This window comes from Terrapene carolina, unplaced genomic scaffold (genome assembly GCF_002925995.2).
Source record: "Terrapene carolina triunguis isolate 2854851 unplaced genomic scaffold, T_m_triunguis-2.0 Scaffold180, whole genome shotgun sequence".
NCBI lineage: Eukaryota > Metazoa > Chordata > Testudines > Emydidae > Terrapene > Terrapene triunguis.
The window spans coordinates 8,660,871-8,685,680 of record NW_020664531.1 but is presented as its reverse complement, the minus strand read 5'-3'; the positions used below and the strand labels follow the sequence as shown (position 1 = coordinate 8,685,680).

At 43.0% G+C, this 24,810-nt stretch overlaps 1 protein-coding gene across 14 annotated transcripts in view; it reads right to left on the bottom strand.

The window, feature by feature from the left end:
* LOC113407018 (DNA-binding protein Ikaros) overlaps nt 1–24,810 on the bottom strand; it is a 78,335-nt gene that overhangs the window by 17,842 nt on the left and 35,683 nt on the right. For 4 of the 14 annotated variants that reach the window (XM_026654084.1, XM_026654085.1, XM_026654087.1 and 1 more), the window contains exon 3: nt 5,683–5,943. The exons of 9 other annotated variants lie outside the window; for them this stretch is intronic. In XM_026654084.1, coding sequence (XP_026509869.1) covers nt 5,683–5,943 — 261 coding nt within the window. Of the gene's footprint in view, nt 1–5,682; nt 5,944–8,282; nt 8,343–24,810 lie in introns of all 14 variants that reach the window. One more of the 14 variants, XM_026654097.1, reaches the window with a different exon arrangement.

The window sequence follows — 24,810 nt, the reverse complement described above, 5'->3', positions numbered from 1 at the left end:
AGTATTCAGGCATCTAAACTCCCGTTGATTTCAATGGGAGTTAGATTCCTAACTACCACTGAGGATCTGGGCCCAAGAAATTTTAAGGGCCAGATTCTCAGCTGGTGTAAAATGGTGTAGCTCCACTGAGTCTGAGGAGCTATCCCTCCAGGGTTGTACCATATGATCACTTGAAAAGAAGCTATTTACACTAGGTGTTGCAAAGAACTGAGCGGTTATTGGCGTCTGCCTCTGGTTTGTGTTCTCTACATCTTTGTAGCAGTTAATAGGTAAGATATATTTTAGGCTGGAGTGAAACAGTGACTGAGAAGCCAGTTCTCACTGACAGTCACAAACACAGAGGAAACAGTTAATTCTTACTAAGCGGCTTTTCTGCCATTCATTTCAATTAGTTTTACTCAGAGAAGCAAAAGAGGAGAAAATAAGGACGATAAAAGCATACAGGGAGAGGCATGCAGAGTAAGAATGAAAAGTGTCTCCAACCTACAGCTCTCATAATGACAGGGTGAAACCTTGCATTGGGCAGGAAAGGCAGACAGCTGGAGAATTTGAACTGAAAATGCTGTGTACTCTATAATACTATATAACTCACACTGGGAGCATATATTAGGGAACCAATACTCAAGTCACCATATTACAATAACTGAAAATACATCTGCATTAAAAGACTACTAATTCAGGTGTCTTTTCTCCCAATACCCAAGTTGCCCACTCTACAGCTATGGGGTGGCAAAAGCATGTACTCAATATGGGGCCTAACAGACCAAACAACCTTCAACAAGAATGGCAAGCCAGTCTAGGATATATCTGGGGATATCACTGGCTATGAGCATCTCCCACAGAATGAGAGAGAGACACCAGTTCTCGGAAAGTTACATTTGTCTTTTTACTTGAGTAATCTGATTTAACTCTTCTCTGATTTCCTGCTCTGCACAGCACTATTCTTCCAGGGTAAAATTCAGCTCATGTAGAGGGCCAACAAGGCCTAGGTGCCATTTACGTCCCACTTAAGCATTAGTTTCATTCCCCCTTGACAGGTTTCAGAGTGGTAGCCGTGTTAGTCTGTATCAGCAAAAAGAACAAGGAGTACTTGTGGCACCTTAGAGACTAACAAATTTATTTGGGCATAAGCTTTCGTGGGCTAAAAAAGCTTATGCCCAAATAAATTTGTTAATCTCTAAGGTGCCACAAGTATTTCTCGTTCTATTCCCCCCTGAGAAAAGTTTATCATCTCCTCCTTACTTGCAAGTTTTTCATCCCTAATAAAAGGTTTCTTATTGCAGGTGCACCCACATACACACTCTCAGTGCTATCCTCTATCCCAGTGGTTTTCAATCTTTTTTCATTTGCGGACCCCTAACAATTTTCAAATGGAGGTGCAGACTCTTTTGGAAATCTTAGACGGTTGGTGGACCCCCAGGGTCCATGGACCGCAGGTTGAAAACCACTGTTGTATGGTAACAACCATTTTGCGGACCCCTTAGACATAGTCTGTGGCCCCTCTGGGGTCTGTGGACCACAGGTTGAAAACCACTGCTCTAACCACTGGCACAAACCAGCTACTGTACAGATAGGTGCCAGGCTTTCTTCCTTACACAGGTCTCTCACAGCATTTCAATCTGACCTGCAACAATCCTAGCCAGGACATTTTGCCAATCACATGCTATTATGGGGAGAATCCTGAAAGGTGTGGAATACCTGCAGTTCTTTTCGGCTTCAATGAGAGTTGTGGATGCTCAAGCAACTTTCAAGATCAAGCCATATATGTTGTTTTCAGGAGCTAGAAAAATGAGGACTATGTTGAGATGGCCAGAGCCCTCCCCATTTGTGACTTTAGCTAGGATTTTAGACTCAGGTCTTGACAGGTGAAAGTCTAGTGCCTTAATGCACCGTGCCACCTTACCTTCTCACTGGAGAATGTGTATGAACCCTTTAAATGATCAATAGCAGGGGGCATCAGATATGGTGATGGCTGTGTGCTTCTGACACCTAGCTAGGGAGACAGTGATCAAATACAGGACCAACAGTGACTTTGGCTAAGGGACTCCAAAATAGCACAGACCGGTATGGCAAGTTAAGCATGAGCCCATGCTCAGGGGTCTCAAATTCAGCAAGCATGAGTTTTTCATTTTAAAAGTGCTTTCCTAAAATTTTAACCTGAAAGGAACAATAGGCTGAATATCATCAACCAGCTAACAGATGGGGGGGGTCAGATAGTCATGAGTGTAATCCTTGTCTACAATAAGGAGAAGCTGGTAACAATACTGGTGAGTAGTCGGGATTTTACAGCTACTTGCAGACAGGAGTGGGCAGAAAATATCAGGTGCTATTCTGCATATTTACACTTGGCAGGTGTTTTCATTAAATGTAATTATGTCTTATCAGGTCAGGCAGTCATTATATTTTGGCATTTTAGTGTGCCAGAGTTTTATTCATTTATCAAATATTTATTTAAGAGCACTTCACTGTATATGCAGGTTTTACATGAATTAACAGCAAAGTAATTCATTTGCAAGGCTTATTCCCTCATCAGGCACATATTGAAATGGGCTTCAGCATAGTCAGTTAAATGTCTTTAATAGTGTATCCCATTTCCACTTTAATTTTCACAGCAGACCTGAAAGGGAAAATGGTTACTACTATTTCCCTATGACATCCCTGTAATTTAGAATGGCTGGGCCTGATCCTGAACTCTTTCTCCAATCCCTGCACAAGGTGACCTCCAGTGGACTTCAGCAGATTTACTTGCAAAAGGAGTTCAGCATCAGACCTTGTTCAAAGCAATGACTTTATCTGACAGGCTAGCAAGACAATCAAGGAACCGAACTTTAGAACTTTTAGTTTTATTAAAAATAAAAAAAGATGTAGGTTCTACCGAGTGCATTAAAGCATGTGTGGTATTTTCCGCACCATTCTACATGTTGCATACTTTACTTGCAAACTGGGGGTCAAATTAAGAATCCTACAGGTGGTGGTGTACTGTGCAGAGGAGCAACACTCCACTGGGAGTTCTCGGAGGTCTTGGGCCTAAAGCTGCATTGCCTTGCACATTGTGTATCCATTTACACCTGTGCAAAATTGAGTGCAAAGTTGCCAGTCTAGTTTAGTAACATTTTACACTCACTCTGCATAGAAGTAAATGACTCCACCAGCTGCAAGGCAGAGGAGACTTGGGCTCAGTGTGTATGTGCTGGGCAAAAGCAGATATGCTTCCAGCGGGGTTGAGAGTAAGGAGTGCTCAGAGGCAGTCCTTGCTATGCTATTTTGAAAGGTATGGCATACAGTCCACCCAGCGCTGCTCGCTGGACACTGTCTGGTATATGGAGATAGGCAGAGCCGTGTCCGCAACTTCACCTTGGCCAGACATGCCCCCATGTGGATTATTTACCACTCCCATCAGTATCATCTCCATTAACAGCCCTGCTCTTCAGAAACTTCAGTGAGTATCTCCTCTCCCCCACCACCTATTCACTGCATCATACTTTTAGCAAATGATGAATTAGCTTCATAATGCAAGTAGCTTTATACTACAGTCAGAAGCCTCGGGCTGACCAAAAAACAGAGCTACTTGCATATTATATTTCATAAAAATAACTATCTGGCAAAACAACAGAATGTTCTTCTGTCTTCAAATTCCACAGTAAGTCACAACATTCTGTGTCAATTCATGCAACACTGCCTTTTTTATATCATATGTTGGGCCAAATGGGTCTGTCAAAAGAACTCTTGTGGGCATTTTATCAATTTTTAAATAACTACCCTTTAACATTCAATAAAAGAAAAAAAAAACACCAAACCCTTTACTACTACGCTATGAAGTACACTGCAGTATCACACTTTCAATAATTTTTCATTGCTTTTCCAATAAAGATACAAAACATCTGCTTTTCCCGTAGAGAAGGCTATAATGTGTCTAATTTAATCACACCGTGTTTTGAAATAGGTAAGTGTTACAACATTTCTAAACATCACCACGATCATTTCTTATCAGCACTCAGTGCTACGCTAGAGTACAGTTCCCTACTGTAGCTTGGGCAGTTGCATTTAAAATGATAAACACTAGAGCTGGAAAGGTTGTTCTGGGTCATTTCATGCATGCTCCCCAGTTAGTGCATTATTGTTCTCTACATTAAACCCATAAGCATTTTATTTAGCCTGCTCCTGAATAGCTCTAGGGAAGTTGTTTCCACAATTTTCTTGGTAAACAATTCCATTGGCTAATTAGTTTCACTAGTACCACGATCTAAACACAGGCTACTACTGTTGGTTACATCATTCTTACCTATCTGAAATAACTGCTTCCCGTCTTCAAGTATTTATGCACAATTGTCACATCCCTTCTTTTAAGCAGCATAATTTATCAAGATAGCAACATTTGGAAACTCTAGGGCTGAATTCTTCTTGATATCCAACAAACTGGGCTACAATTTTTGGCTCTGATCCTGCAACTGACTACATATAGCTCATCCCCATGCCTGTGTCAAGCTGCACTGAGTTCAAAGTGACCTGTCCCCAGGCAAAGTCAGTGGCAGGATCGTGCCCTTAGATTTACTGTGTGGTGTTATGATCATTAGTTCTTATGCTCTTTGAGGCTCTTTAGAACAAGAGAACCCAGGCAGAAGATCTACAGCATTGTGATAATGAAAAGCTACCATTTGTGAAAAAACAACTTCATTCCATGTCTCTCTGAAGTCCTACTGGAACTCCTTCAGAGTCAATTCTCGCTGATGATCATTATAATAGACTTTTATTTTGTAAAGCATCTGCCATGAAATCAATTCTGGTTGCTTTCAGACCTTATTAGAAATTATGATAAAAGATTCTTAGACTTTTAATTTACTTAATTTGTGGCACTGATCATTTTAATAGCATGATCTTCTTGCAATGTTGGAAATAGAACAGTGTTCACTTAACAGTGCAAAACAATTCAGAAAATTTTCTTGTAATTTTGCCCACATTTTCCAAAAAAAAAAAAAAAAAAAAACCCACAACAAGTTAGTTTAGGGATGCCTTTGGAATCGATCTTTGTAAGTGAAAGAGAAGTGAAATTGTTATGTATCTCTCATATCAGTTATACCAGGGGTTCTCAACCTTTTTCTTTCTGAGCCCCTCCCCCAACATGCTATAAAAACTCCATGGCCCATCTGTACCACAACAACTGTTTTTCTGCATACAAAAGCCTGGGCCAGCATTAGGGGGCAGCAAACAGGGCAACTGCCTGAGGTGCTACACCATAGGGGGCCCTGCAAAGCTAAGTTGCTCAGGCTTTGGCTTCAACCCCATACCATGGGGTTTTGAGTTTCTGCCCTGGGCTCCAGCAAGAGTAATGCTGGCCCTGCTTGGCAGACCCCTTGAAACCTGCTCGCAGCCTCCCTGCGGGCCCCGGACCCAAAGCTGAGAACCACTGAATTATATGATAGTCAGCATATGTTAGTGCTGAACCCTTAAACCATGGGTTCCTTTTCAATTTCAGACTTTCTGGGATGGAGTCAATCGACTGTAGGAGGAATCTTGCTTCATTTCGAATTCAGAATGGAATGGCTCAGTAACACAGTTTCAAATGCTTAAGGAAGCTGCATTGACATACAAAAGGGAACATGCTCCCAACACTCATAAAATAAGTCTTTTCCTATTTATGTGGCCATTTCTTGGCCCTAAAGGAAAAACTATGCCAGGCCTTACCAGTGTGGCTTCTTTTGTGAACCATGAGCACATTGGGACCGATGCAAATTATCCCACAGATATCACATTTTAGCTTTCCGTTAGGAAGTCGAATGCCTCCAACTCCTGACATAGCTTTGCTGCCTGGGCCATTGTGTGAGCCATTCATTTTCTCTCCAGAGGCATCAAGCATTCGTAAATCCTCCGCACATTCTTCCCCATTCATTTCACAGGCACGCCCATTCTCTTCATCACTCTGAGTCTCTATTTTAATATTACTGGCTGAAAAAAACAATACAGGATGCCACTCAGTTTTGTTACAAAATAAACACAGTGGCAAAGAAACAATCAAATCAAAGGAGAAAACTTCGAAACAGAATGTACAATATACCTACGCACAGAAACCAGTGATATGGAGACATTTTTATGTGCAACGTGGTGAGTTCTGTGACATATGGAATAATGGGTAATGGATACCAGTAACCAAACACAAGATGATTAAGTCTTTCTGATTTCTGCAGCTGTAATATCTGCATCATCAATCCAAATGAACTGGAAGGAGAGTAATTATGAATCCATATTGTTTGAACACCAAATGGTGAAAATAAGTACCCATCAAAGACAATGGCTGCCATTAAAAAATACAGTTGCCACTCTCCAGCGATAGCCTTACCAAGACACCTCTTCTTCTGCGAATAGGAAGAGATTGAGGATTGCACTTATCTTGAATCCACATCCTGATTGATTATTTGTCACTATGGAAGGAGACAGCATGGCAGTGGGAAAGAAGAGGACTCAGGCACAGATGAAGAAACCAAGGAGTGAGAAGGAACAGGCTGAGGCCTCTGGGACTGAAACTGTAGTTGAAGTAAAAGGAGTAGGACTCATGCACTTGGGACAGCATGACTGAATGCTACTGGGTGACAGGAGAAGGTCTCTAGAACCAAGAACAAGTGGTGAGAAGGGGGCCAAGTCAGCAGGAGAATATGGGGGAATGGTTTAGACTGGATACAGGAACTGGTGGCTGAATGGAGTGGTCCCATACTTAAAACATAGTCGTATTCCCCATGCAGGCTGAGTGGATGAGAGAATGGGTTGGCATTATAAACCTTTAAAAGAACTGCGTCAGAAAATCTGCTTCTTCCTGTTTATCTTAAGTCCCTTCTTTAATGCATGTGAAACTGTGTAATTATTCAGGTAATAAGGATAAAAAAGGTACTGCTGTTTGAATTACATAATATAATTTTTCTCTTGTTTATATGAATAAACTACAGGTAACATTTTTGTGTATGATAACTGCCTTTGGCAGCTGCTGCATACGTGACTGTTATCTTACGTGAACACAGCAAAGACCTGAAACCTCCGAGAATTAACTAAGTACGGGGGAGGCCTGTAGTCAATTATGATAACTCCATTATTCACTCTTTACCCATGCACAGAGGTTGTATTATGTTGAATGTGGACTAATAACCTTTTCATCTTTTTCCTTGATACTACAGCTGGTCAAAATTTTTCAAATGAATTTTATTTGTTGTTGAAAAACAGCCCTTTCTTAAATTGAAAATGATTGTTACAATTGAGGTTTTTTTCCAAAAACTTTTATTTTTATCAGCAAAATTAAAGCAATGAAAAAATGTAAATGATTGACTGAGCACATACCTATTTTCACCCAATCCAGAACCAGGATTTTCTTCCATTGTAATAACAATGATTTCATATCGATAAGAGACATAAAAGATGATGCAACAATGACATATATTAAGCCAAGGTCAATAAGTGAATCTTGATGTTCTTCTAAATATGAAATCAGTTCACCAAACTCTGATCTCTGTTACACCCAACAATTGCACTGAAGTAAAACGATTCCAGTGGGATTGCACAGATGTAATTGATGGTAGAATTTGGCCCAATATATGTATTGCTACAGGATAAAAGTTGAGGACAAAGGAGTTTAGTTTTAGCACTGGTTGGTTGTGCATCTTTTATAGGTCTATAGGGTCAATCTAGATATTTTTAATGTGTTTTTAAGGTAAAGCATTTCTATTGTATATGCAACCTAAGTCTGGGACAAGTGCACACATTTCCTCTCCAGCTTTCCTCTTAATGAGGAGAAAAATTCAGAGGTCCAGAAAAAAATACCACTCACCTCTTAGCAATTTAAAAAACACAACATGTTTATATACTACATGACTGGCTCAGAAGTGATCAGTAGTTTTCTCTAAACTCAGTGGCAGTCAGGAAGCACTCATTTGCAAATGTGACCCAGTTGGTTAATAGAAATGTACTGTCTTGTCACATGACTGTTTTCAGCCAATCTTGCATCAGCCTTTTTCTCTTGCTTGTAGAAATAAATTATTGAACAAAGTTAGTCTTATTTATCAAAAATTACAAATTCTTCTGTATTAGCAGACCCAGCCAAATGTGACTTTTAAAACATTTGTATCTACTAAGACAAAAACTTAATGTGGGGATACAAAAAGGATTAGACTCTTTAAGTCCTTACACAGTATATGTAATTAAATGCAGACAAATGTAAATTAGTGAGCACTGAAGTGACGGAAACAATAAAAGTGCTAGATGGACATGCCCTTCAGTGAATTGAGAGCACACTGTATACTTACGGGAAAAAGATTTGGGAATTATTGCGTGAAAATCTCTAAAGCCTTCAGCCCCATATGTAGCTGCAACAAAGAAGGCAAACAGAATGCTGGGTTGTGGTACTGCTAGCAGTAAAAGTCAAAGAAGATGATATTATTGCTACAAAAGACATTGCTTATCTAAAAGAGAGGCAGAACTATCACCACAGACATAGCACAGAAAAAACACAATATAAAGGAAGGACAGCAGAATGATAGCTAGAAGGAGAATCCTCAGGTACATGCACAGTAATTTCCCTTTGAAAAATGCTGTTTTTCCAGAATTCCGTAAGTTCTCTGATGTTTTGTGAAACCTCAAGACTTCTCTGAATTTTTCCTTCCTTGATAGCACCAGTTTCTGCAGGTCTAGTGCAGGTAAAATTCCCACTGAAGCCAACAGGAACTTTGATTAGAATTTTCAAGGGAAAGTCATTGAAAGGCAAGAGGAGATGGACACGCAACTGCCTGAGCCTCTTTGCAAGTCTCTGCCTTTGTCTTCAAGAGAACTGCATTATAGAGGCATGATCCAACAGTTTTTTCCACTCCAGAGAACTGTCCCTTGTTTGTATTCAATCATCTCTATTTACTTTAGTGACAAAAATGAGTGTTTTTTTGCTTTTTTCACTTCTGTTAACCCTGCAGAGTTAACTAAGGGTTTGTCTACATGGTGCATTAGTCTGCACTAGAGGTGTGTAAGTTCTAGTGCACACCTGCGTGTCGTGCACTAACTGGCCTGTGGGGACCCTGCTAATGAGCATGAAAAGTTCCCTAGTGTGCATTAATATAGTACTGTTTGAAATGGAACTATATTAACGTGCACAAGGGAGTTTTTAGTATGCCCCAGCAGGGCCCACACAGGCCATTCAATGCTCAAAAGGCCAGTTAATGCACAGACATGCTGGTGCACATTAGAATTTACCCTGCTGTTGGGGCACACTATACACCACGTAGACAAGCTCACAGTGGAAAGAGAGGGTGCTGGATTCTATTCCTTCTTGCACATCATCATCATCATCATTTTTTTTTTATTGAGGCCTTGTCTACACGGGTTTTTCACCACCAGCGTAGCTCAACAGTGTAGTGTAGCTGCACTGATGCATATACCTAGTGCAGACATATTGTACTGAATTGTGGCAACCTGAGGTGAGCTGCACGGGGACAGATAACAGTATAAACCAATGCAATGCTTCTACTATGGCTTTTGTAGTGGTGCACCTGCTTTGGTTTAGCTACACTGGTGGCTAAAAAATCCAACAAAGACAAGGCCTAATTCCAATCAGCTGCACCTATGCAGCCCCATTTATTATAATAGAGTTGCACAGGCCAGTGTTCCCGAGGGCCTAATTTGACTTGCAGAACTTTTATTACTGGGGAAGATGTGAGAGAAGGAAAGAACCCAGCTTGTCTCTAACATCTCAGAGGGAATTTACAGGTCTGGCTGTTAGGAAAATAGATCTCTGCACGAGTAAATGGAGCACATTTTTATAGAGTAACTTTTCAGAGTACTTTAATTACTGAAAATAGCCATGGAGGTATAGAGCATCAATGTACTCAACAGGAGCCTGGATGTGTTAGAGCAGGAATGGGGAATAAAACAAGTGGAAATGGGAGAGTGTTTAACATGGTGGGAGGAGGAAAAGGAAATCAGTTTAAATGTACACCTCTACCCCGATATAACTCGACCCAATATAACATGAATTCGGATATAATGCGGTAAAGCAGCGCTCCGGGGGGGCGGGGCTGTGCACTCCGGTGAATCAAAGCAAGTTCGATATAACACGGTTTCACCTATAACGCAGTAAGATTTTTTGGCTCCCGAGGACAGCGTTATATTGGGGTAGAGGTGTATTAAAGCAGATTTTTTTAATTGTGATCAGTGGCATGGCATCAGTTTTTAAAGTTTTGTCTGAAGCTTTATACTTGGATTGGATTAAATATCAACATTTTCTGTTTCTGTTGGAAGATGAGACTTGTATGATCTCCTTCCCTTCTATGGAGGTATTTCTAGTGCTCAGATGATGTGACAAGTCTCTCAGGGAGCAGGATTTGTATTTCAGATTTATTGATGCAACAATAAATATTTGATACTTTGTGTTTTCCAGACAACAAAACATGAATTGCCCAGTATTGTACAGATAACCTAACCCATGCACACTATATGATCTATTATTATTATGAAAACCTAGTCCTTTTAACCCAGTCAAGCTATTATTCTTTTAATTAATATGCTTAAATTTGGTTAGAGATGACCTTTTAAGCTCCTATACAGGTTGGGCCTGATTCATCACTGTGATACTTCATTTTTACGCTGATGTAATGCCACTGAATGACACCAGCAAAACACTGGACTAATGTGGTGGTGAATTAAGCTCCAGATACATAGGAGGTTAAATCAGAATCCACTTTCACTGTGATGAATGCATATATTGCACCAATGTGACTGAACTACCAAGTCCCCCAAGAATGATGTGATAAATGCCAAAAGACAATTGCAGGAAAGGCAACTGAAAGGTAAAAGAGGCTCTTGCAAATTTTAAGAGACGATGATATTAAGAGAACCATCTATCTAATGTACGTCTCCCACAATCCCCAGCTTCCTCTCATGGTTCCTCCCGTGTCCAAAGCGCCTGTCTCCTAACCACGTACCAAATCCTTCATCTTCCTATCTCCCCGACTATTTCCACAATACAGGTAGTTAATATCAACCTGCAGCACATTGGAAACTGCAGATATAAGGACAGAGAGCAAATTGCGTTTAATATCAAAATATATGAGCAGGGCTAATGTAATTATTATTCTATTACTTTTCACGTGTTTCAACAAAACCTCAATTTTTAAACTGAAACGATGCTGCTGCAAGATTTCCAGTCTGCTGCACCAGAGTGCTGCAGAAATCCAAGAAGCTAGTGGCAGAAGTTACAGGCCCAGCTTTCTGTGCAGTGCACAGGGGCCTTGGCATGAGCAATATGGAACTACAGCATAGCAAGTATTAAGGGAAGACAGAGGGATTTGCAGATGATAGAGGTCAGATTTGTATTTCTGTGTGTGTGTGTATGTGTGTGTGTGTGTGTGTGTGTGTGTGTGTGTGTGTGTGTGTGAAAGAAAGAGAGAGAGAGAGAGAGAGAGAGAGAGAGTGTGTAATGCTGTTCAGGATTCTTGTTGGTTTGGAGGAGGAAATCAGGGCTTTTGCTACACAGAGACCGTTTCATATTGTTATGGGGAAGGCTGGTGGAGAGGGTTGGTTATTTTTGGCCCCTTGAGAAAAGGATTTGGGCCCAGATCCTCAAAGGTATTCATGTGCCTTGATCCACCCCATGATCCCCTGGGAGGAGCTGGGCAACATGGAGTGAGAAATGAGGGGTTTTGTCATGAATGAAGATTTGACAGCTGGGAAGAAGGGGGAGAGAGACCACAGTGGGTTGCTTCGGAAACAGGAGGCTCTTAATGGCTGATAGAGGATTTGGCAGTTGAGTTCGGGGTGTTCAGGATTTTGTCACAGGAAGGGAAAGGAAACACCCACACTCTCCTCTTTTGTTTTCTTCTCTCCTCCTTTTCCCTCTCCCAAGCCACAAGCCATGAAGCTGCAGAATCCTAGCAGACACAGTGCCTCCGCTCAAAGCATCCTTACTGTGCAGCTGCTTGTTGTAAGGAATCGACTCAGAAATCTTGACTCTGTGTTCATGGGATGCAGTATAATTTAATAGGTGGAAATCTGAGGCAAAAAGAGTTCTTACTGAGCAATTTGCTGAAATATAGTCAGGCAAGATCAACGGGCCATTTCTCAGAGAACTTAACTGACTTCTGGTGAAACAGTAAATCCTGCTGTTTACATAGACATTTACTGGATCGAGACAGTCATAGTGTTTTACCACACGCTGGATTATAGTTTCTAGTCTAGCTCTGAAGTTCCTTTATGCAACCCACATATAAAGAAAGCTAAATTTTTTTGCTGGGAGAAGGAACTGCCTTTTTATATGCTTCCTTTCCCTGGGTGTCTGTGCATCAGTTCTTAGAATGGCTTGACTCTAGCCTAAAGACACAAGGCAAAATTTTCAAGAGCCCCTATGTGACTTAGGGGTCTAGGAGTCTAAGGCCTGGTCTACACTAACCCCCCAAGTCGAAGTAAGGTACGCAACTTCAGCTACGTGAATAACGTAGCTGAAGTCGACATACCTTACTTCGAACTTACCGCGGTTCAGACGCGGTCCACACGCGGCAGGCAGGCTCCCCCGTTGACTCCGCGGTACTCCTCTCGTTGAGCTGGAGTACCGCAGTCGACGGCGAGCACTTCCTGGTTCGATTTATCGCGTCCAGACCAGATGCGATAAATTGAACCCGGAAGTTCGATTTCCAGCCGCCGAACTAGCGGCTAAGTATAGACCAGCCCTAAGACTCATTGAAAGTCAAAGGGTCTTACAGGCCATTTTTTCAAAACTATTTAGGAGAGTTAGGTGGGAATTATTCAATGGGAATTAGGCAACTAGCTGCATCTTGAAGTGCCTAAATAGATTTGAAAATCTGGCCCTAAGTATTGAAGTCACTTTTGAAAATGGGACTAAGCCTCCTGAATCACTTAAGTGCTTTTGAAAATTTTGCCCTTATTCTCTTCAGTTGATATTCCAAGGAGTTTATGACTGCAGAGCTAGATTTGCAATGGCATTTAAGTGCCTAAAGATGCAAATAGATGCCTAGTGAGATACTCAAAAGTGCCTAAGCAAGTTAGGTGCGTAAGTCCCACTGATTTGAATGGGACTTAAGGGCTTACCTTGCTTAGGCACTTTTTGAAAATCCCACTAGGGAATCTTCATCTTGTGATACATAAGGGTATTTTTACACTGCAGTTAAAACTCTGCAGCTGGCCTGTGCCAGCTGACTCAAGCTTGCGGGGCTCGGGATCAGGCGCTGTTTAATTGCGGTGTAGATGTCTGGGCTCAGGCTGCAGCCCGGATTCTGAGACCCTCCCACCTCACAGGGTCCTAGAAGTCAATAGCAAAGGAAAGGTCCTTTTGAGTGTTTGGGTTATTTTTTGTGTGTGCAAGTTTTGTTTTAATTTGATATTTTAAGGGAAGTTGGAAGTATTCTGCTGCTATCAATTGATGTTTTAATTTACAGTACAGCAAGATTTTTGCATGAAGGATACTATAATTGTTCAAGCGGTGGACGGATAAAGCTGCAACAAGAGCCAATTGATTTGAATACTGGATTTAAAATGTTGTGCTGAAGAGAATAAAATCTTTAATACCATCCTTACTAGCAAATTACAGACAATACTGCTGAAGAAGACAGGAACAGATTATTATTTATTATTTAAAAAATAAACAAGAAAATCAATCCAAACTTTGAGACAACACATGGAGCGAGACTTTGCTCTCGTTTACCCTGGTAAAAATCTGCCTAAATATAATATTTTCAGTAATTCACGTTATTTTATTATATAAAGACTTTCAAATAAAATCAGATGTGGTGGGGTTTTGTTTTGTTTTTTTAAGTGGGGAGGGTTTTTGACTCAGATTGTGATGCTAATTACGCACCTGAAGTCACAATCCCTTAGTTTGTGACATCACAATGAGTTGTTGTGGAAACGATTTTGCTGTCACAAAGGCCAGGTCTACACTGGGGGGGGAGGTGGGTGTCGATCTAAGTTATGCAACTTCAGCTAAGTTAATAACGTAGCTGAAGTCGACGTACTTAGATCGACTTACCATGGTGTCTTCACCTCAGTGAGTCAGCTGCTGCCGCTCCCTCGTCGACTCCGCCTGCGCCTCTGGCAGCTGTGGAGTACTGGAGCCGATGGGAGAGCGCTCAGGGGTCGATTTATCGTGTCTAGACTAGACAAGATAAATCGACCTCCAGCTGGATCGATCGCTGCCCGCAGATCCGGCGGGTAGTGTAGACATACCCAAAGAGGAGTAGTGCTACAGGTGGGGAAGAAGCAGCTGGGTTTATGAATGCCTCAGAAATATCCTTGGTATTAAAGGCCAAAGGGAAGAAACAATTCACAGAACTACAAGACATACAGGCGAGGTGTTTGTCCATAGAATGATTTTCAAAGATACAAAATTCATGGGCTGGCTTGTAAAATAATGAATGAAGTTTATTCTCTAGTTTGACTTTTTTATTAATAACTCTTGCCCCTCCCATCCCCCCCATGCCTTTTTAAAGCTTTCTCCATGGAGCTGTGAAATATCTTTAAAAAGGTCTGGGCAGAAGTTAATAATGATAATAATGAGGTTAATAACAATAATTAATAATGGCTTCAGTCACTCACTTCAAGGAGAAAGTAAAGAAATTTGTGAGTTTGCTTATCTGCATCATTTTTTTTAATGGGATTGGTCCAGGTTACCAGTTTGAGGGACACAATATGGCCTTGCTGGACTTATCCAAACTGACTGGTTCTTGAACTCCAGAAAAAAGGAGATGAGGGCAAATTGTTTTAAAAGTGGCCTGTGATTTTTCACGTGCAGTTATTGCACTTGCATGTACAAGTACCAACTGGAACATGCATATGTGATACTTACATGTGTGCGGTGCTTAATTTTTGATGAAAGAGATGCCAGGGCTCAAGCAATTTTTTTACTTTTATAACTGATGCAGCAAGCCCAGAGGTGCCAGGGCTATGAACTGCCAAGTTTAGAGGTGCCGGGGCTCAGCCTTGGCAAACCCTGGCACAAATTAAGCACTGCATGTGGGAAATAATAAAAAAAACTAGATGCCATTTACGGTTGGCTAAAAATTTGGACTTTAAAATACACTATTCGCATGGATAAAAGAACTATTTTTTAAAAAGCCCACAAAACCCCTAAAAGCAACAACAACCACCTGCTATAAACCAGCCTAAACAAATTCCAGTACAGCACTTTCATCAGAAAAGGATTCAACCTGTTGAAGAATTCAGTGTGCCAAGGAACAGCAGAACCAGTAAGACAAATATAAGCTAACCCCCGAAAGAGATGAGTAAACCTAGTGACAGAATAGGTCGACTTTCCTTCACAACCACCTGTTTGTGAGTCGTTTACTGTACCACAAAATTCAAAATGGCAAAGAAGAGACTATGCCTGAAACTGCAGGTACTTCATAATAATTGGGCAGCTGCTCAGACTCATCTAGTTCTCAGATGGATTTTAAAAGGAAAAAGGAAAAAAAGGAAGAAAAGTTAGCACTAAGATCCACCAATGCCTTGAGGCCCCCTGCAACTGCAGCATACTGGGCATGTGGGATAAGGATGATTCCTGATGCATCCTTCTGAAGTAAACTCAACCACTCCCTCTACTCAAGGTTCCTAGACAATCAGCCTTTGGAATCAACTTGTTCCCTACCCCAATTTTGGCTTTTACTCAAATATACATGATTCCAGACACACAGGCTCCTTCAGATAAGCTATCTCCAACAGGACAACCACTCTGGTGAGCTCCACCCATCTGGTGATCTGAGGCTGCCATTTCCTTCCACTGCAAATGCAAAACCCGAGCTAGAGTTCACAGAAGAAGCACGTCAGTATGATAGTTGATAGGCAAAATATCCCTGCTTCCACATTCTCTTAACGGATGAATAAAGTTGCCCTTCGCTTATTGTGTCATGCAACCAGATTGGCATTTTCTTGTGGAATTGTAATTACAACATGCAAGTTGGTGCATAGTGAATGCAAATGAGTGGACATAAAAAGCCACACCTTTCTGTATGTCCACAAAATGGGTCTCTATTCCTCCAGGACTGTGGGGATTTATGCACAGCCTCCTATTAACATCTGATTAGCCAAGAAATCCCCACCACACCAAGAAGAGAAAGTGCCAAAGAATTCTGTTGCAGCAATGTAGGTGATCTGGTAAAGTCCAACAAAAGCAGATGGGGGCTAGGAGGTGGGAAACTATTTAGCACATAGAACAATGATCAGACCTAATGTCCTAATTCAAAAAGGTACTTAGGCATGTGACTATTCCTATTTAAATCTATTACGCATGCATCCAGCTTTGCTGAAGCAGGGCCTAACTAGTTAGGTTCTAGAGGGCTTTATAACCAGTTCAATGGGCCTAATCTGCACAGTTCTGCTCTGGATCTAAACTAGAGGGTGTTTGAATCCAAGCAGTTTATCTGCTGCCTGTTGGGTGTTCACCTGAAGTATCAATAAAATTATGCATTGTTGAAGGGAGAAAAGTTTTATCAGACAGAGACATTGATCAAGTGCTACTTATAGTTGCTAACAGACCTGAGATTTATAAGAGACAAGGAAGGTGATATAATATCTTTATTGGACCAATTTCTGTTGGTGAGACAGACAAGCTTTCGAGTTTACACAAAGCTCTTCTTCAGGTCTGGGAAAGGCACTCAGAGTGTCCCAGCTAAATACAAGATTGAACAGATGGTTTAGCATAAGTAGTTAGCACACATTCTAAGAGACCATTCAAGGTGAGCTTTCTAAGGCTTGGTCTACACCAGTGGCTCTCAACCTTTCTAAACTACTGTACCCCTTTCAGGAGTCTGATTTGTCTTGCGTACTCCCAACTTTCACCTCACTTAAAAACTACTTGCTTACAAAATCAGACATAAAAATACAAAAGGGTCACAAGACACTACTAATGAAAAATTGCTTATTTTCTCATTTTTGCCATATAATTATAAAATAAATCAATTGGAATATAAATATTGTACTTACATTTCAGTGTACAGTATATGCAGCTGGATAAACAAGTCATTGTCTGTATAAACGTTTAGTTTGTATTGACTTTACTAGTGCTTTTTATGTAGGTGTAGCGTGGCGGTTACCCCGCTCCTGCCCTGAGGGGGTTAAAGCAAACCTGGAGAGGGCTGTGACGGAGAAATGCTAGGCTGATCGGGGGAAGCAGCCACAGCTGGCCCTGTAAGAGGGCTGAGGGCCAGAGACTGAAAGACACACTCTCTCTAGCTTCCTAGAGAGAGAAGGACCTGGCTGCCTGGGAAGCTGAGGAGGGTACCTAGGGTGCAGCAGTGCTGGGGAAGGGCAGAGGGAGCTGGGGAGCTCCAGCCTAGCAAAGCGCCAGGCTGCAGGCCGAGTTAAGGGCCCACAAAAGGGTACCAGGGCAGCAGAGAGGCAGCCCAGAGATAGGCAGAGGCAGCTAGTCCAACCCCCCTTGTCGATGATGAGTGGTTTACAGACTGCCTTCTGCCCCAGTGAGCGGGGGGCTAAATGGAGACTGACAGTAGCCACTGAGGCAAGATGGGGATAGGGGGTTGGGGGTTCCCCTGGGAGGGGAGACCCAGAGTTCAGGGGTACTGTGGTCGGCAGAATCCCTGGACAAAGGGCACCGGGTCTGGAAGGGAGACGGGGGCCAGTGGTAGGTGAGACACCAGCCTACAGAGGGCGCTCTGGGCTGGAAGAGCTAATTCCCTGGACGACCAGCAGGAGGCACCGCACCGGTGAGTCCTCGCCCCGCCACAGTAGGCTTTTGTAAAACTAGGCGAATATCTAGATGAGTTGATGGACCCCTGATGTCCCCAACACATACCCCTGGTTGAGAACCACTGGTCTACACTACAGGGTTAGGTCGATGTAAGGCAGCATACGTCGACCTAATTGTGTCAGTGTCTACACTAGAATGCTGCTTCTGCTGAAGTAAGTGGCCTGCTACACCGACATAATACCGCCACGCGAGGCATAGTGCTAGTGTCAGTGTAGTTAGAGCGTGCAGTAGACACTGTGTTACTTAGATCGGCATATTGGCCGTCAGCCCCAGATGACAGGCTCAAGGCTCCTCTTCCCCCGGCCTGGTGCTGACAATTGGGGTGGGGCAGCTATGAGCCCCATACGTACAGCTGAGGCTGTCAGCCCCAGGGCAGCGGCAGGGCTCCAGCTGTCAGTGCCCTACAATGCCCCACTTCAGTGGATGGAAGCGCTCCATGTGAGGACGTGCACTGCTGACAGACTGAGCACAGTGTGGACATGAACCACCGCTTTAATACTGTGGTGGCTATATGTCAACTTAACTTAAGTCAACTTCATTTTGTATTGTAGACGTGCCCTAAGACTGGTAGCAAAGGCTCATGCTTTTAGTACAGAAACTCCAGGTTTGATTCTCCCTAACAGTGACCCGCCCAGGGGCACAGCGTTGCACAAATGCAGTTCCTTGCCTCCTCTGTTTCTATCTGAATTTATTTTGCAGGCACACTGAAGAATAAGAAAATAACACAAGGACATTTAGTGTGAATTTTTAAATAATGCAAGTCACAATATATAATAAAAGTGATACGAAATCATTGTCAGATATGAAAATATTCACAGCGGATATAGGTGCATCTGTGTGAAGCTGCTTTCTGCAAAGAATCTATAGATACAGAACTTCCTGGCTTTTGTTGCACCAACAGTTTTCCAAAAGAAGCAGAACTTGATACATATCACAATTTAAGAGCTTGTCTAAACTTGAAATGCTACAGCCACACAGCTGCTGTAGCACTTCAGTGTACACACTATCTATGCTGACAGGAGGGGTTCTCCTGTGAGTGTAGGTAATCCATCTGTGAGAAGTGCTAGCTAGGCTGACAGAAGAACTCTTCTGTTGACCTAGCACTGTCTACACCAGGGGATAGGTCGATTTAACTACATTGCTCAGGGGGTTGGACTGAGCAACCTAGTGGGTAGACCTAACTTTTTGCTGCAGACCACGCCTAACGCCAATAATGACCTCTCCTGACAGGGGAGGCATCCACTCTCTCTCAAATCCTTCCTCCAAGAACACTTCGGGGAAACTTATCAGTGTTGATCTGCACTCTAGGATGTGCTGTTTTTAAACAACAACAACAAAATCTACTGCCTTGCTGTGTGTGGATTCCACTTTCTGATTTAGGAGTGTGGCGACACCAGAGAGTTTTGCAATCACAAAGAGAGCACCTAGTATTGCAATAAAAGGGCTGACTGGTGCAGGACCAGTCTTTGGAAAAGAGGGGAGGTTCACTGAGATAAGGAATTAACAGTGGGGTCCAGAGAAAACTACCAAGCTGGAGAGACAGGTGGGTTCATAAACAAAGCATTGTAGTTATACGTGTAAAAGCTCAGTGTCTAGTTACCAGAATAGACCGGAATAGGCTGGAGAGATTCCTAGCCAAAGGAAGGGCACAATGAGGTGGGGATCCAGGAACCCAACCAGTGGAATAAGGCTACATACTGGTGGTCAGGTATATAGAAGTGATGTGAAGTGTAGTTAGGGGAGAGAATTTAAGCCCACTGAAAAAAACTCTGTGAAATCCCTGTACATGCTGGATACATCAAGAATGATCGTTTATAAGACTAATATGGTTTAGGTGGAAAGAGTTATATTAATTAAAGACACTGTATTAATTACTCCCTGCAAAAAGAAGGTAAACATTTTCAATGCTCGAATTCGATGAACAATTTACATATCTTGAGCGACTTATATGGAACTATGCAGATTTACATTGGCCCCTAAATGCAACTGATCTGTTTAAATACCAATTTGCATATTTAAAGCGATATAACCTCACTACAAAGCAGGCTCCTTTTTCTCCTTTGTTGGCAGAATAACAGCACAGTGTAGAACTATTACCAGGGATTCTTCAGCTGTCATGGTGATACATTGTACTGTATGTTAAGAGACTGCTGATGGTTCCCCAGCTGTCTTAAAGGTTGGTAGGCCTAAAATGAGATCTACCAGCTGCATTTTGGTTTGTGGGTGTGTCTTTATTAATCCCATCATCCCTCTGTGCTGCCTGTGTGTTCTGCTTTTGAGAACAGGTCAAAGATTGAAATAGACAAGAATCTTGCCACCCAATCTCTTGTAGACAAGTCACTGAACAGAGAAATTGACTTTTTCTAATGTTCCAGGCCTCATTTTGTGGAAATGATAGATTTTTTCCTCCCTCTTTCCTAGGGTTAGATCAATTGGGAAAATGAGTCTGAGTTAGGTTAAGTTTCAGGCCTATGAGGATTTGTCTATGCTGAAAAAAACCCAACAACCCACGGCAGCAAGTCTTAGATCCTGGGTCAACTGATTTGGGTTTGTGGGGTTCGTGCTACGGGGCTGAAAATAGCCATGCAGAAGTTCCTGCTCAGGCTGGAAATGTGCTCGGGCAAGGGGGATGCATCTCAGAGCCTGACTCAATTGACCCAGGCTCTGAGACTTGCTGCTATGGGTTTAGTGTTTTTTTGCAGCATAGACAAGCCCTTAGTCATGACAGTATCCCTTTGCCTTGTTAGACACTTTTGTCTGACTCTTTTGATGTGTTTTCTTCTCAGATGTTAGAGCCAATAGGAGAATTTTGATAATAGTTTACCAAATCACCAGTGCAGTCAATTGTTGTGATGAAATCTAGATCATTGGGTAGGACACCTAAAACTATTACACTGAAATCTTGTATCAGCTTTTTGGATCTCACTGATGGAGATAGCCCTTGAAGCAAGTCTCTTTACAAAATTATTCCTTCCCCCTTGTGTATTGCAGCCAATCAGTTGCTAGTGTGGGGATCGTATGTCTGGTATTGTGGCCAGGGAAAATGTCCAGTATGTGCTAAAAGTAATTGGGTGTTCTGAACAGTGATGGGAGATCCTCAAAGGGCTCACAGGTTTGGACCAAGTTGGAAACATCTTACTTAGCCTATATTTATCCCAACCTTTTAAAGTCTCTCTTTTTATCTCACTTTCCCATCCCCTTTTCCACATCCCAACGTCTTTATCCTCATCCAAGGGAAAAAAACAAATCCTTCTTCCTTTCCCTGGACACAATCAGATCCCAGCCATTATTGGGACTGGGGGGAGGAAGTCTCTGAAGTAATTTTCTCTTCTGTGCTGCATCCAACAGCTCTAACCAAATGTTGCCTGTTGCAGCTTTCCTTAGGTCTGAGATACCTCAGAACACAATGTTAAGACAACCCCAGAATTTGTGGGAGGTTAAGATAACAGCTGATCCAGCGGAGAGTGTCAGAACTCCTGTAACCCCCAGCAACTCACAATCAATTTAAAAAAAGACAGAAGTTCAGAAATGCCACCCACCTGCCTCAATGGCTGGGAGAACTTACTGATGCCAGTGGTGAAAGGGGATAGTCCCAGCAGTGAAGGAGGGAGACCCTTACTCAGGGATGCCTAGTAGCTTCTTCACCCTCTGGCAGTCTCTGGCACCCATTGGCAGTTGAGGGGGAGTGGTGCTGAGTGTCATTATTCCTCAGCTCCCAGGAGCAGGGCCACGTGGTGCCTCTTTTGGCTCTGTTCCAGCATCCCCTCCCGAACTAGGAATGGGAACCCGGTCTGAAAGATGCTGCGTGTCTAACCGATCTCCTGTTTAGGGGGCAGAAGGGAATTTTTTCTTCCGTGGGGCAATTAGCAGAGGACTGGGGAGTTTTTCACCTTTCTTGCAGCACCTTCAAGCCACTGTGGGTTAAGTAGGAGTGTGCTTGGTACCTAAGCTGAGATGGTAATTCATCACAACTTGCAGCCAGCTTCCAGTGTGAGAATGAGATAAAAGACATTGAATTATGGTGATGGGCCCTAGTTTCATGGAATAGGATGATACCTTGTGGCCCTCGTGGGCTGAGGTCCCCACCCTTCTGTATCCTCTTTCCCCCTCGCGGGGGGATGGTGATGGTAGGACTCAGAACAAGGAGAGTCCTGAGAGGTAGGCTGAGGACAGCCCATCCCAAGTTATGGATTATATGGTAGGAGCCCTATAACCCCCACATTGGAACCACTTAAATACCTGCTATAGGGAAATTCCTCATTTCACCGCTGTGTCCACATCAAAGGGGGTTCTTGAACTGCAGGGGACATTACACTGAGTTGTAACAAAAAGGAAGAGGCACTTGCAGGTCAGTAACCACTTTAGGTGAGATGAACTGTTATGACCTAAGCTGTGATTGACATAAAATAGCTTTGAGATTTGGGCCTGTTCTAAATTTTCCTTCCGTCTGTTAAGCACTAAAATTAGATGTATACTTTTAGAATTTGTTGGCCACTTTTATTGAGCTGTGCTGTTAAGTAATGTCAATGTAAGATGGATTTTTTTGTTGATTTAACTAGTACAGTGCTGTCTTAGCACTGAATTTTGTTCCTTTTATTCCAGGCCATAAGAAAGTCTCAGTTTGGCACCACGGACCTCACATTTCTGTTAACAGGTACACTGCTGCCTCACACAGCAGGTATGTGATAAGACACTCGTGCATTGGAGAGTACAGTACCTATAGGAAAAAGCTGGTGCTCAAAGAAAACTGCTGTCACTCAGGTGTCATACCAGACACCAGCAGGACAGGAGTTTACCGTCAAATTGACCAAGCTGATGATTTGAAGTGACAATTTATAATTTGAGCTTTTTGAGCCTGATTCTGATTTCACAGACACCAGTTTGACTCCACTGACACCAACTCCTGATTTACACTGGTACAAGTGAGATCAGAATCAACTCGCTTCACACCTGGTGTAACGTGGTGTAGCTCAACTGAGGTCTGCCCTATAGTGCTGAACACCTCCCCAATAGTGTGCATGGCAAGTGAAAGACAGATAGCATTGGCTTGGCCAGGCATAGTGAATGGTATTCCTCTTTCACTGATGCCAACATCAATTAAGAGTAACTCAATTAAAGTCGGATCAGATCTAGTGTGGACAATGTCGGTGCAAGCTTCCCTGTTCTGCTCTTCAAATGCACGTGCGTCATGACTTGCAACTTCCCAGCTAATCAATTCCTGAACCTCTCTTGAGCTAAGACGGACAGTCACACTGAACTACACCAAATAGCGCAGTGGTTTTGTGATATAGAATAGGAGGAGACAAAAACACTCGTTCTCACTTTTGAGCAAAGGCCTCAATCCAACTCCCACTGATGTCAATGAAAAGGATTATGTCTACTTCAGTGGAAGCTGGAGCGGGCCCTAAATAAGGTTCTGAATTCAGGGTTCTAGATGTCAAAGGCTAGTGTGCTAACCCACTGAAACTTAGTCCTGATTTAGAAACAGAAAAACATCAGCAGTACTTTTAGGCTGGGGAATGGACAAGGAGGAGAGCCGTGTGCTCAGTAGTGACCACTCTAATTATGCAGCCAATTTTACTTTTAATAATTTCTAGAAAGGGAGCCGAGATCACACACTTACTTTATACAATAATTAACAAAACAATCATTATTTTCAGAGTGCCAGCATCTTAAATTATAATGATTTTTATCTACACACAAGAGAGGTTAACTAACGCACCACAGACAACTCTCTGTCGGCAGCAGTAAACAAATACCTCCAAGAAATCCCCATTTGATAAACTGGCCCTCATAAATACCACCCCATATTTAGTAGCTTCACAGATTTTAAGGGCAGAAGGGACCAATTATGATCTGGTCTGTCCTCCTACATAACACAGGCCGTAGAATTCCACCCAGTAAGTCCTGCATCGAGACCATAATTTCTGGTTGGGCCATAGTATCTTCTAGAAAGCCATTCAGTCTTGATTTAGAGGCTTCAAGTGATTGAAAATCTACTACAGCCTAGGTAAGTTGTTCCAGTGATTAATTACCATCTCTGTTAAAAATTTGCACCTTATTTCTAGTCTGAATTTGTCTAACTTCAGCTTTCGCTCCTTTGTTCAAGCCTAATAAATTGCTTTTTATTTGCTCACCTACCCCTAGAAGAAAACATTTAAAAAAGTGATTAGTGATTTTGGGTGCCTCCATCTCTGCGTGCCCATCTTGAGACACTTTTAAGGCTCCTGATTTTCAGAAAGCGTTGAGCACCCATGCTCTGAAAAGCAGGCCCTTTTAAGGTATCTCAAGTTCAGCATCCAAAAATGAACACCAAAAATCACCAGTTACTTCTGAAAATTGTGGCCATGCCCTTTTCATATGTGTGCATGTGCACACATGCACTCTGGTAGCTTCTCACACATGTTTTGTCTATCCTAACCTATAAGTGGCCCGTGGAGAGCTAAACTATATTCTGAGACAAGTATCCCTGACTTCTGCAACAGACTAAAACTTCTGCAGGCTGAACCAGTTTCATTCCACATTCAAAACTGGAGGGTGTCTAATGAATTAAATAGGAAAATGAGTAATCCAGTCAGCACAGCAGCCCTTGTTAGGGTTACCATATTTTGAGTGTCCAAAAAGAGGACACTCCACAGGGCCCCGGCCCCGCCCCCGGCCCCGCCCACGGCCCCGCCCCAACTCCACCCCTTCCCCCAAAGTCCCCGCCCCAACTCCGCCCCCTCCCCTGCTTCCCGCGAACATTTGATTCGTGGGAAGCCTGAAGCAGGAAGCAGGTAAGCTGCGGGGGTGGGGTGGGGTGAGGGAGGAGGCGCGGCCCACTCTGGCCCCCTCCGGCAGCCGGCCCCGGCCTCTCCAGCCTGGCTCGGCTCGGGCCCTGGGGTGCCGGCCCCGGGCCAGCCCCCGGCCGAGCACCCCCAGGCCAGCCCCGGGCCAGCATCGCCGGCCCACGGCCCGGCCCCCGGCCCAGCACGCCCATCCCAGCGCACCCCCAGCCCAGCACACCCCCCGGCCGCCCAGCACCGCCGGCCCTTGGCGGCCCGGCGCACCCCCCGACCGCCCAGCACCGCTGGCCCCCG